This window comes from Lutjanus erythropterus, chromosome 16 (genome assembly GCF_056507025.1).
Source record: "Lutjanus erythropterus isolate fLutEry1 chromosome 16, fLutEry1.hap2, whole genome shotgun sequence".
In the NCBI taxonomy this organism is placed as follows: Eukaryota; Metazoa; Chordata; class Actinopteri; order Lutjaniformes; family Lutjanidae; genus Lutjanus; species Lutjanus erythropterus.
The window spans coordinates 5,851,484-5,865,133 of record NC_139332.1 but is presented as its reverse complement, the minus strand read 5'-3'; the positions used below and the strand labels follow the sequence as shown (position 1 = coordinate 5,865,133).

At 39.5% G+C, this 13,650-nt stretch overlaps 1 protein-coding gene across 1 annotated transcript; it reads left to right on the top strand.

Annotated features, from left to right (window-relative positions):
• Positions 1 to 371: 371 nt before the first annotated feature.
• Positions 372 to 5,480, top strand: cited4a (Cbp/p300 interacting transactivator with ED-rich tail 4a). The gene is made up of 2 exons (XM_084739384.1): positions 372 to 561; positions 3,711 to 5,480. Exon 2 carries the CDS (start codon positions 3,726 to 3,728, stop codon positions 4,422 to 4,424), a length of 699 nt encoding a protein of 232 aa, XP_084595510.1. The 5' UTR covers positions 372 to 561; positions 3,711 to 3,725; the 3' UTR covers positions 4,425 to 5,480.
• Positions 5,481 to 13,650: the final 8,170 nt, after the last annotated feature.

Here is a 13,650-nt window from a genome sequence, read left to right as displayed (position 1 = left end):
CAGCAGTGCTTGTTGTGCCTGCAGCAGCCTGAAGAATCGTCCGTGCTGCTCTTTAAACAGAAAGCTTTCAGTTAAGAGAGCGCGGATCATTACGGATTATAGTGTAGGGGTAATGAAGGCAGGCGGCAGTGAAATCTCTCCAGGATCCACGCGCACACACACACACACATGCGCGCGCGCACACAGACAGCCGCGCGGCTGTGCTGTGCTCGGCTGAGCGGGGCTCTGCTGCTCCGGTGGATCAGTGGAGGTAGTTAGTAAGTGAATGTTTCTTTGCACAGTGATTAAGGGGGAGGACCAATGGCAACAAAGGAGACGGAGAGGACGGTAGCTCCTCCTCTCCCTCCTATCTCTCCCTCGCTCTCTCTCGCTCTCTCTCTCCCTGCGCTTTATAGATGCATATAATCCCTGAGTTGACCCAGAAAACAAACTCCTCTGACTGCCGAGACGCCGCAGAGTTTGAATCCGCCGCAGGGGCTGCATGTAGCCGGAGCATCAGCTGGAGAGCAACCGCGGCGCTGATCCAACTTCTCCGTACGGATCCTCACATTCAGACATCGGGTAGGTGTCGTCTTCTCTTACTCCCGAAACAGGTAGAGAGGCTGCACTTTCCCTTTGTACTGCGGACTATTTTATCATCTCTCCACAGAATTAAATTAGATCAACCCTATTCCTCATTGTCACTTTATTCACTTGCAGCCTGTTATTATATTTGCTGCGCTTTTACGCATCGATAATGTAAAATAGCCTTCATGCACTGTCCTCCGGGATAAAAAAAAAGAGGTTTCATGCTTGTGTAATAATGCCAGCAATTATTATCCACCCTCAGACTATCTATTTACAAAGTGGCATTTGCCTGAATGATAATCCTGATCTTGCAAAGGAGCTCCAGAGACAGACAGATAGGGTGTAATTAGGTAAAGGAGCAGAATATTCTAAGGAGGATTTAAGCTATTGAGGAACGTCTTGTTTTATCAGCTCTGAAAGGGCTGAATTGCTACAAGCAGCCAGGGGCAGTTCATTTTAGGAGGGATTTAAAAGCCTGAAATGTCTTTGTTTTTTTCCCACAATGATCGCTCTGGATGTGTTATTGTAGAATAATGTCATCAGTTTTAATAAGCCAATCAGCAGCAAACCAGTAGGATCTTTAATTGAAGATGTGTTTGTAATGACTGTGCGAAGACGGGCTGTGTGTTGAAGAGGGGAAAGAGGTGTGTGTGTGTGTGTGTGTGTGTGTGTGTGTGTGTGTGTGGTCTGGAGAAGCATTCCTCTGCGTCCTTTTGGCTGCAAGGGTATTGCTGCCCTCCCTCGTCAGTGTGATAACCAGTGGTAATTCACTGATGGTGTAATTTTGGAGCTTTGAGATGTTCTTTTTTTTTTTTTTTTTTTTTTTTGACGGGGACACTTCCGATGTGACTGGAAGCGGTCAAATGAAGAAATAGAAACTGTGGAGGAGGGGGAGAGAAGTTTCAACAGAAACGTTGTTAGTATTTTAAAGGGGTATTACAATGGTGCTAAATTGGTAAACAGACTAATCAAAGACCGAACAGTTTATTGTAAAGCAGCACAGACTGACATATCCTGGCTTTTGGGGTACAACACACATGCACAAATTTACATCTTTGCTTGTGTGGAATTCAACTTTTATGAACTTCGACCAGCGAAGTCACAACCTCAACCAATAGCAAAGAAGTGCATACGGTTGGCCATGCAGACAGTGGCACTGGATCGCATTTCTTACAGAATCAGAATCAGAATTGGCTTTATTGGCCAACTATGTGCACAGACAGAAGGAATCTGATTTGGTTTGTCATTACTGTCAATGTACTTACACAGTAATAGACATACAGCTAAGAAAAATGACAACAAAACTGAAGCAATAAAGAAAGAATGTAAAGAATTAAGAATAGTCATGTCTGTAATGTACACAAAAAATAGGTGTATATATATAGGCCTATATATAAATAGCCAATGACCAATAACATAATTAAAAGTCTATATAGTAAAATGGTTCAGAGGTCAATTGAAATAGTGTTAAAAAGAAATCTGAAATACTTTCTTGATCTTATGTAAGCATGGTATATAAGCATATAGAAAATATAAGAAGAGTATGTAAATATGCAAAAAATGTCCAAAAAAGATTTGCATTATTCTACTATATACAACAATATAGACAAAAATAGCAGTAAGAGATGTTTAAATTTATGTAAAGAACTATATACATATATACTCACATACACACACACACACACGCAACAGTGTTACACATAAACAGCGCAAGACAACAATATTGGTGAAGATGGGGTGTTTTAGGATGCAGTAGTATTATGAATGAGAGTATAGGTTGGTTTAAATACATACATACATGGAGTGGATGACAGTAAATGTATGGATGCATGTCTATATACATTATGTATACATACAGAGCGCAGGATTTGTTAGATCCTCACTGCCTTTTAAATGTTCACATCTTTGAAAGACACACCTCCAGTTTGTAATGAATTTTAACACAAAAAAAATCAAGTCTCAAGTCCAATCCAAACAACCCCGATGACATCATCAAGCTAGGGCCACGCGATCTGTATTGTTTTTGCATATTGTGTAAAATGTCTTAAGGAAAATTAAATCATTAGAACATGTGCAAAATGTAACTTTTTGTAAATGATGGCTGGTTACATTCTTGAGTTATGACAGCGCTGAAGGTGGCTAGTTAGCGCTTGCTATCGTTTAGCTGAATAGCTAGTCTGTAAATATCAGGCTATAGAGCTCTGTCAAGTACCAGAGCAGATGATTTATTTGTACCTAAGTGGATATTTGTTCTTTACTTAGTCGAAGCATCTTTTACTTGTCATATGAATAATGATGACACTCTCATACATGGTGGAAGTCTTAATTATTCCTGTGCATTTGTCTTAAAAATTAAGAGGAAACTTTTGCACTTTTTATGTGGATGTCCAGTCAGTGTTCCTGGTTAACGTAGTCAATTAAAGACATAAATTCCTCAGTGTGTGTCATATCGGCCGAGAAAGCTGCAAAATCTTTTGTACATCCAGTGATGTCACAATGCTGCCTTTGGTGTTAAGGAAGAACAACAGGCTGTTTCAGCTTGGATTTCTAGTCTCCACCTCTGGGTAGCCAGGGGGCAGGATCGTGTGCATTTATGTCACCTTACACTGTGTTCTGGCCAACAAAGTAATAGCTATAGGCTAGGGTGGTGACATGCAGCAACATGGGTGCTGGCATCAGAAGTTCGTGCGCAATGAATCATAGTACATGTAGGTATTGCTGGCACAGCTCCACGTGCCCGAGAACTCACCTCTCCTGGTCAATGTAACACACACTGAGGAATTTATTGCTTCATTTGACTATATTTACCATAGACTCTGACAGGACATCTACATGAAATTAGTTGAGTTTTCCCCTTAAGTTCTAAAAAACATTTTTCAAGTTCGGGATCTAATCATTTCAGTCTTCAAGCTTGAAAAGAACTTTATTTTATTTTTTGGTCATATTGCCCAGTCCTACTTCGAGGTATCAAAGGTACCTCCAGAGCCACAAAATACATCCTACACCTGGTTTCTCAGGCTGAATAGCACTCCTTACCATGAGTAACTGAATTTCTTGTGGATTGGATTGGTGGATTTCTCCATTTTAAGCTTTTAATGACTATGGGTTGTATTAAAACCTAATTTAATATGTTCTGTGTTCAGGGTGACAGAGCAGCCATGGCTGAACACATGATGATGCCCATGACTCACGGCTTCAGGATGGGTATGAACGGACCTCCGCAGCACAATGGCCAGCCCGGCCTGCGCAGCCTGCCCAATGGCCAGGTGATGCACTACGGCAGGAACCCCCAGAACAACATGGAGGCCGCCATGAGGCAGCGGCCGGGCATGGTGGGACCCGGAGGGATGGGTGGCCCCGTGAACGGTGCACCCATGGCCAACCACCACCACCAGATGATGTCCGGGAACATGATGTACAACGGCCAGGGCCCGCAGCAGCAGCACCACCACATGCACCCCCAGCAGCAGCAGCAGCAGCAGCAGGGCGGACACCCGCAGCAGTACCTCCCTGGTAACCTCACCTCCCAGCAGCTCATGGCCAGCATGCACCTGCAAAAACTCAACACTCAGTACCACGGACACCCGCTGGGCTCGTCCAACGGCCACCACCTTCCCAACGGTGGTCAGTACCGGGTGGGTCCGGCCCAGCTGTCGGGCATGCAGCACATTGGAGGCCCTTTGGGACTAAACGGTATGGACATGGACCTGATCGACGAGGAGGTTCTGACGTCACTGGTGCTGGAGTTTGGCTTGGATCGTGTTCAGGAGCTGCCCGAACTCTTCCTGGGACAGAACGAGTTTGACTTCATATCAGACTTTGTGTGCAAACAGCAGCCGAGCACGGTGAGCTGTTGAGCGGAGCAGCCGGAAAACTGGTTTGGTTTGTTTGGACTGGACACCCCAAAGAATGACTGAGCGGTCACAGTAGCACAGCGAGAAGAGACAATCTCTCTGTTCTGTTTGGGTGTTTCTGTGTCTGTGTATTTGACAGTGTCTCGTACGCCCTCACACCGACCCGCCTGCGAATTGATGAAGAATCGTCCTGAGAGAAAACGCAGCAAACGCACCAGGTTTCTCTTCTTTGAGCCAGTGCCAGCAAGATCTGTCGTCTTTGGCCAAATTGAGGCATCCTGATGCAGTGGGCTCTGTCTGTACCCATCTGGCCCTCAGCACATGTGCCTGCAGTGCCAAGGCTTTGGGATAATTGTAAACTTAAACACGACGAGGAAACGCCTGAAAAGACAGTCCATCTGGGTCTGCTTGATTCTGTGGCATCTTTAAATGTATTTTATCTCTGATGACACCTTCAAACAGTAGCAGACGTTTTACAAATTTATAAAAGGTAGTCCTCTGAATTTGTTTATACAAGGATGAAGGGATTAAGAACAGATTTTTTCTTTTTCTGACAAATTGTGTGCATATTGAAGGCTGGCTCTTCAAAACTGAGTTCCCTGCAAAATATTACTCATTTCCTCGAAGAGCAGGAGAGTGAGGTTGTGCTGTATTCCTGGGCGACGCGATGGGGTTTATCTTGAAATGTGCTACACTGATTCTTTAGCTTTCAGTGTCATTTACCTGAATCTGATAAAATCTGCAATCATTAAATGTATTGCATCTGTTCCCTGCTAATTAACTGTGATTGAATCATTGGCAAAGTAGCGCACTGCTCAGAGTGTCGACTTAAACAAAGCGTTTATCTGTAGAAAATGGTTCGAAAGTCTTTCTGCTCCATGTCAGATGTTAAGATGTTCATTGCAAGCATATCTTGGGTTACTGCTGAACTGAACTGCAAGAATTGTTAGGGAGGAAGAACCCTGTTAGAATACAGAGGTGGAACCAAGTAATTGTTCTGCAAGTCACAAGTAAAGGCTCATTTATGCCCCCTTTTCATACAGAAATAAATACATCTCTAATGATTTAACTGGCACTGAATGCGTACTGACATGAGTCCCTTACGTTGGCATGGATGTTAAGCAATCCATCCACTAGAGGGCAACATTCAGAGTTAAAAATGACCACGTTTCTGACAACAACAAACTTGGCGATGATGGAAGAGTGATAATGCACCACTTGGAAAGAGCATAGGACGCATTATAGATGGCGACGGTCTGTCTGGCCTTGTTATATTGTGACATGCCTTTTCACAAACTTTCTGATAATTAACATCATTTCCAGTACTTCTGGATCTTTAAATCTTCTTCATAGGCCGGCGACTACAAGTCAACCGTATCTGTAAGCTTTCGGAGAACGTACAAAAATAAATCTGTATTCACATCGAAAATTGAGCATAAATGAGTTCCAAGTCCTAAACTTTTCGTTTCAAGTCCTAAATATATCATAATGCACTCTTCAAACATAATGCCATTTGTGATACCTTGTGACTGACTGTTCTTGGTGCACGCTACAAATTCAAACAAATCTGGAAGTTGTTGCATCTCCATCTGTAATTTTCAAGACTCATAATTTGTACACTGCAATTGCATAGATTTTGGACATGAACGGAATGACCTTTTTATCATTTTTTCCAAGCCGAGTTCAATATCGTAATGTTAGTTCTTAAGGGTTCCCACCTGCAGTTTGATTGGATGCTGTTGGATTGGTTTAAACAAAGTGGTGATGAGGAATTAAGTGTTGAGGAGAATATACTGGGTTTATTGAGGAAATGAATTACAAACATTTTTAAACAACATTCTTTTTAATCTTTTGACTTGAAAATACTTGTTTTTGATACCTTTCCCCAAGTCCAAAGGAAAGGTACTCAGTACCTTTAAGGTATCAACTGAAATAGTCCAGTATCAATGATATCTGCATTCAGTGCTTTTGGTACCGAGATTTACTTAAAAAAAAAAACCCAGTTATATATATGGTTTTGCTCACAGCCAATCAACACAAGCGTTCATTAGAAATAAGAACCTTCCAAAAAAGGCATCAAATGAAGTACTCCATTAGAACGAGTATCACTTCTGAGGTGAGATTTTGTACAAAAACAGGATTGGTCAAAAACAAAAGAAACAAAAAAAAGAAAGGGTGCGTGATTGCAGAATTTGCATCAGTGTGTTATTCGTGTACGTCCGTGTGTGTGTGGTCAGTGCAGTGAGGCGTTTAAAACCCCCATCGAATGGCGTCCTCCATCCCCGAACCGTCGCCCAGTGAGCGCGCTCAACGTGATTGGAGGCTGCGCGGGGAGTGAGATCCTGATGTGTGGACACATTGTGTGGACACAGCACTCCCCGGCAGCACTTAGTTTAATCATTATTTAAAGCCGCCGCTACCTGTGGCATTGATTTCATTCGGCAGGAGGAGCGAGGAGCGAAGAGCACAAAGCGTGCAAACTTGTTGTTTTTGCCATAGATTAGCTTACTCTGCTGCTTTTCTACTGATTAGATTTAAATTACATGTTCTCACACGCTTGTCTTAATTGAGGTCGGCTTGCACATTCTCCAATGTCTCAATAATTATAAAACGGACATGTTCTGTGGCGCTTTCTTTTTTTTTTCTTCTTCCTCTCGCGCAGTTGGTAATTAGGTTTTTGTCAAGGTTGCTGCGTTGCCACTGCAGGCTGGTGTGAGGGAGAACTTCCTGCACTCGTAAGGCTATTTGTAGAGCTGTCAGAGGGGTCAGGGCTGCTCTGCTGCACTGTGTTAATCTGTTCCAATACAACTGCGCTGCTGCTGTCCCTGTCTCTCTGGAGATCTGCCATCTCCCGAGCTCTCGAGTCACACAATGGGCATTGAAACGCTGTCGTAAAAAGGCAGAAGAGTGCCGGAGAGTCGGCGCTCTGCTCCACTTTCTGCCTGGCAAACCGCAGCCAGACTGACTCACAGTTAAACCTCACAGATAAAATGGAAATCCTTCTGGCCTTAGCGAGACAGTGGCCTCTGATTACTGCTATATCAATAAGCGCAGCCTTCTTGTGTATTGTATCTTTGTACTGTAGACTAGAGGTGAAGTTGATCTAGACACATTTAAGGTACTTCGGGAAAAAAAAAAAAAACATTTGTCAGATGTAAATGTAAATCAGTGGCTGATTTTGATGTGTTGACAAAAAGATTATATCCTACATTTTTACAAAATGAGTGTGTAGATACAGTATGAGTGTTCCAGTGGGTGTTTTGGGTGCAGGGCCTGAAGCTTTAAGACCAAGTATAGAGACTGCATGTTAAAGCAAGCGTGATGGGGATGCCACCACTTTCCCACAAAGCAGCTGAGAATGTACAGTACAACACATTGTGGGAACTTGTCTTAAGATGGTAGATAAACGTGTGAGATTGTACTCCTTGTTCCAAAATTACACATCATTCATTTGGGTAAACCCCCTCCTCCTCCCCCCCCGTCCCTTCCTACTCCCACTTCCCCAAAGCTTTTGTAATGTTATTGATTCTATTTTAAGAAAATGTATTTATTTTCAAATAAAATATTTATTTAAAGAAATTTTCTTTGTATGCAAGTAATTTCTTTATCTATGTGACACCTGATAAATACAGCTACTAGTACTGTAATGTTTCTTCTCACTTATTCTTGAGAATTAGGAAGAAAACTTATTTTGAAGGGTTTTTTATTTTGACTCTTTCATTATGCTGGAAAATATATTTTAAAAGATCAGACTTTTGGCTGTTAAACCTTGTAACGGATGGAATCTGACGGAGTTGACAAAATTTTACATTTTTTTTCCATTTCCAGTCGTAATGAGCAGCCATCTTATTTTTTAAAGTGTCTCAGAGTTCTCTTAATGTTAATCAAAATACATTTTTAAACCATAATTCTTATTTAGCTTTGATTTAGAAGGACTACAGAGTCGACATGTTATGGTTGAGACACATCTGATAGAAATATTATTGAATGAATTTGCCAAAAAATAGAAAGTTTATCAGTGCTTGAACAGTATTCCCGCCTTTTTTAAACCAGGAAGTGAGATAGGGGTCCTTAGGGTATAGCTGACCCTTTTTATACCTGAATAAATCATGTTTTTGTAAAAATCTGATGGAGTTGACGGGAACCTGGGACACAACTTATAATTAAAGGCCAAGATTAAAATTAAAAATCTATTTTAAAACAAAAATGACTTTGATTGATGATTTTCATACATATGTTATCAGAAGGTATTAGTTTTAAATTTTAGAAATTAAAAAAATGAAAGCAAACCAAAACATTTCATAAATGTCATATATATGAATCCCTAAAGAATAAAGTTTAACCAAAAAATTGGAATAATAGTGTTGATATTAATAATTTATTACGTTTTTTCCCCAACAGGACATCATTTGTCTCAATTTTTAAGCCTGTCTGTACTGTACATACTAAGCTGTTGCTGGTGTAAGCAGTCTGAACCACAGGGGCTGCTGGTTCATCTTATTTGCCTGAGTTTTAGTCCCTTGTTAGTTTTAGACACATTTCCACCCACAAGACGTGATGAGCAAACACGAGAGCAAAGTACAAACTACATATCCTAAACAGTAATGAGTCAGCACTGTCAACACAAAGCTGGACCCGCCAACATCATTCTAAGTTCATTGTGTGTTATATAATTGGAATATATAACCTTTTAAAAGTCAAACGCCCTGTAAACAACAGTGGAGTGTAAACAATACAGCACTGAGCTGATCTGTAATGAGCAACAGTAGCTGTGTTCCAATTTTAGCTAATTATTGTCAAGAATCACACGTGCGTCGGCCCACTGTGTTACTTCAGAAAGCCCGTTTTCAAAAATCAGTTTCAAGCAGCTCAAAGACACACGATGTAATCAGTCATTTTCAGAGTTCGGACAAAGTCTTAAGAGTTATATTCTCAAGGTTAGCAATATGCATGAATTTGAATATTCTCCTTGAAGATTTTCAACATAATCTTGTGGTTCATCTGCACAGTCACTCATGTAAAATACTGGTGCCCAACCTGGGGGTCGGCAAAATCTTACTGGGGGTCGTGAGAACTTGTTGATTTTAAGGGATGTAAGAAAACAACAGCAAAAACAACAGTATACAGTGGGCCTATATCTCAACTATGAAGGAAAATAAGTTATTTTTTTTTAAAGTTTCGATTATTATTTAAGGTATAACTTCTTCACAGGATAAGGAACACTGTGTGTTCACTAAGCCCTCACTCTCTGATAAACAGCCTCAGAAAAGTACACAGTTCAAACAATCCATTAGCTCCATGAAAACACGTTTTACACAAACTTCTGCAGTTATTGTGTTCACTGTTTGGGTTAATTGTATAGTTCATCAGTTGTTAAGTACTGTCATTGTTATGCATTGAATATAACATGAAATATCTATAAAATGTTACATAATGAAGGGTTGTCAGTTTACTCAAAAAGTGGGTCCCTTAAGGAAAAAGTTTTGGAACCACCAAGAATCTTTTAATAGCCTATTTGAAATGAAACAATACCGTTGTCATATTTGTCATTCATAGCTAAATTAGCCCTCTGTCGATCCAATATACATTGATTGCTGTGGGAATTTGCCATTGATGTGATAATAAAGGCTATGAGAGTCTGGAAATATTTGGATACTTATCTTTAAAGTGCTTGAATTTTACTCTAAAAAAGCTATACAAACCATGCATTTTAAAGGGACAGTCCCCGCCCAAAATCAAAAATACGTATTTTTCCTCTTAACTGTAGTGCTATTTATCCATTTAGATAGTTTTGGTGTGAGTTGCGGAGGTTAGGAGATATCAGTCAGAGATCTCCAATATAACGGGACTAGATGACATTCAGTTTGTGTCGTGCAATGCGCTCTCCAAAAATTTGAAATTGAAATTTGAAAAACTCAGCAGCAGTGTCTCCTTACAGAAATCACAACCTGGTTACTCAAACCAATCCACAGACCTTGTTGTGAGCAGTTTCATGTAGGAACCACTTTCTTTCTAGCTCAGTGGTGTTAACGTTACAGCTCAGTTCCCATGCTATCAATAGCACGAGCCTCTCCTCTATGAGTAGATGCACACTTCCTTCTTCATTTTGATAGGGTTGGTGGGTGCAGTTTGGCAGCGAGAAAATAGTTCCTACATGAAACTGCGCACAACAATCTTGATTCTTGAGTAATTGTGCCATTATTTCTGGAAAAGCATATAAAATATATAATGTGGCTGTTGATTTTTTCAAAAGTATCTGTGCTATCTAGTTCCATTGAGTAGAAGAGAAAGCAGACATCTCCACAAACGTTATCTCCAAACCTCAATGACTCACACCAAAACTATCTAGATGGATAAATAGCACCACACGTAAGAGGAAGAATATGAATTTTTGATTATGGGGTGAACTGTCCCTTTAAATTGCATGCCTTTTTTTCTTAAAGGACTTGACACTGTTGTCATCTTACTTTTTTCTTGCTAGAACTGAATGTATCGAGTTCACTGCACCTCTCCAGCTGGTATAAGTTTTGTTTTACCATCTTGCTGCCATTAGAAGAACATTTCTGTGGGGATTTATGGAAAAAAATATATAAAAATAGTCTCATTAAAATTCTAATTAGCTGTGCAGTAAAGTCATATTAAGAAGACCTGAAATAATCATGCTGCTCTACATGATGTTAGTTGAGGCAGCGTTTTGTCCTTGAGCTGTTTTTAATGGATTTTTGAAAACTATGCGAGCTGGTGACTTGTGGACACGCGGCAGAACACAATAGTTATGTCTTATTGTGGCAAATAACCTGCTGGTGGGATTGGTCACAGCTATGTAACCCTCCACAAAATGTCCACAGGAAATTTAAAGTACCCCCCGCTGCAAATTCAAGACACACTGCTTTATAAAGGCTAAAACTTTACTAAAAAAAAGACATTTGCATAGAGGCTACATGATTAAAAACAAGATTAAGAGGCCAAGAACTACACACAAATCTCCTTCAAGGTTACAAAATCACACATAAGTGAATATCATAAGCACAGACATGAGAATTTGTGCTCCCTCATCACACCTCAAAATACTTAAATCAACTCTGGAAGACCTGCAATCAATTTTTGTCTCTCTGTGGGGGACATGACACTGAGACATTCATGTAAAAAAAAACATACATGTAATTTATTTGAGTCCTAATGTCCTCGAAAAAGTACATCCTGGGCTTTCTAGTGATGTCCCACACATGTGGGTGTGGCCAACAGAGCACATCTGTCTTTTCAAAAAGGCAGGAATTTCAGCAAAGACATTTTTTGGCAGTGAGTTAAATTATCTAATTTATAGATATATTGTTCTGGTCTTCATAAAGATGTTTTTTTTATTTAAGAGAGTCTTAACTGTATTATATGAAGATTTTATAAGTTTATGTCAATTTTAAGCCTTTCAAAATATTTTAACCCCTGTCCTTTGTGGGAGACAGTGGGACTTGCTTCTTCCCATTTGTTAAGTGTGTAATGTGTCTCAGAGACCAAGAGCTGCTTCCTGATGTAGCATTCAGGACATGTCAGCATGCTCATGTCCACAGTCAACATTTAACCACTAAGCAGAGTTTTTAATTAAATACTACTTTGTCATAAAAATGTCTGACATTGAAATTTGTTTTGTATTTCCAATATTCACCAGATGAGAGAGAATGAAATAGAAATGCAAAACAAATGAAAATTTATCATAAAAAAAATAAATAAATGCAATTTTAAGGCAATTTTTGTGAAGGCTATTGACTTGATGTCCACTACAAGAGAAACACTACAAGGGGAATGTTCTAAAAAATATAAACAAATAACATATTGGAGGTAAAAATCTTTGTGATATATTTTTATGTCCCTATTAATTGAGCCATGCAAAAAAAAAAAAAATCTAAGTATTGAAACCTTTTTTCTAAAATTAAATAAAATGAAGAGAAAAATATGTATGAAAGAAAAAAAAAAGAAAAATTAAGTAAGAAAAAGCGAAAAATAAAACTTAAAACAAACATACAGAAATAATTAATGAGGAATTCATGTCAAAGTCACATAAAAGTGAACTTATATTTTCTTTTATTACTGTCACTGAAAAAAGTGAACTGTTGGACTAACTTAAAAAATACTTCAATTAGTGACACACTAATTCAGTTTTTTTTTCCAAATCAAGGTTACAAGTTAGATGAACACAACTTCTATTTGGATTGCATTTAAAACAACTGTTTGCTTTAATGCAACTTAAATTTAAGGTCAACTTAAAAGTTTCCAATTTTCCAACTCAATTATTTGCTACCCAATAAATAATAATGAATAATAATCGCCTTAGTGTGTTGTTTCAGTTTGTTAAATATAAGTAATGTAATTGCTAATGTTAGCATTACTTAGCTTTGGCCCAACTTAGCTGGTAGCTGGTTTCGTTCAATGAATTCACAAAAAATGAACACAGTTTGACCAGTTTAGGTCAACCATTTTACGTCCAGGATAATACATTAATAGATCACAAAATATAATTGTGTCTTGCATTAGACCCCTTCTGAGTCACCAAGAGAAAACAGAGGCTCAAAATGAGGACGTCTTGATGTGAGACATACAATAATAGAAACCTGACTGAGGTGCTTTTACTGAAATCATAATAGCAGGTTAAAGGGGACAAGATGTAGTTTCATGTTGATATAATCCACAAACAGACTGCCATCACAAAAGCAGAAAGCTGAATAGGACTCAAATTATTCCAGTACTTCAACTATGTTTTTCTATATTTCAACACTTTTTACAGCATATTTATCAAAGTGTGTTTCCTACCCCGGCTGTTATTGAAGTCGTGCGCCCCTTTTTCACACGTGCCACTATGATATCTCACACCTGTTTCCTGCTGAGTGAAATGCACCAGTTACTGTATCAACACTTGCAAGTTCAGTGCACCTTGCAGCTATGCAGCTCACATGGAAAGGTGTAAAGGTTTTCTTCGAGTAGAAAAACACACAGTGCCTTTCACAAAACAACAAGATCAAATCTGCGAAAAGTCTGCTAAAGTAGGTCCAAACTTGTTTTTTGTTTCAGGATGCCTGCCCTTTTCCAAACAGTTTCTAAGGACGACTTCCCAGATGGTTCTGTGCAACAAACCATCTGGTGTGTCAGGTTAATATATTTTACTAAACATGCTGAAAGTTTGGGATGGTTCATTCCATCCTCACACGCAACAAGGGTTCTGTCACTGGAGAGATGATTA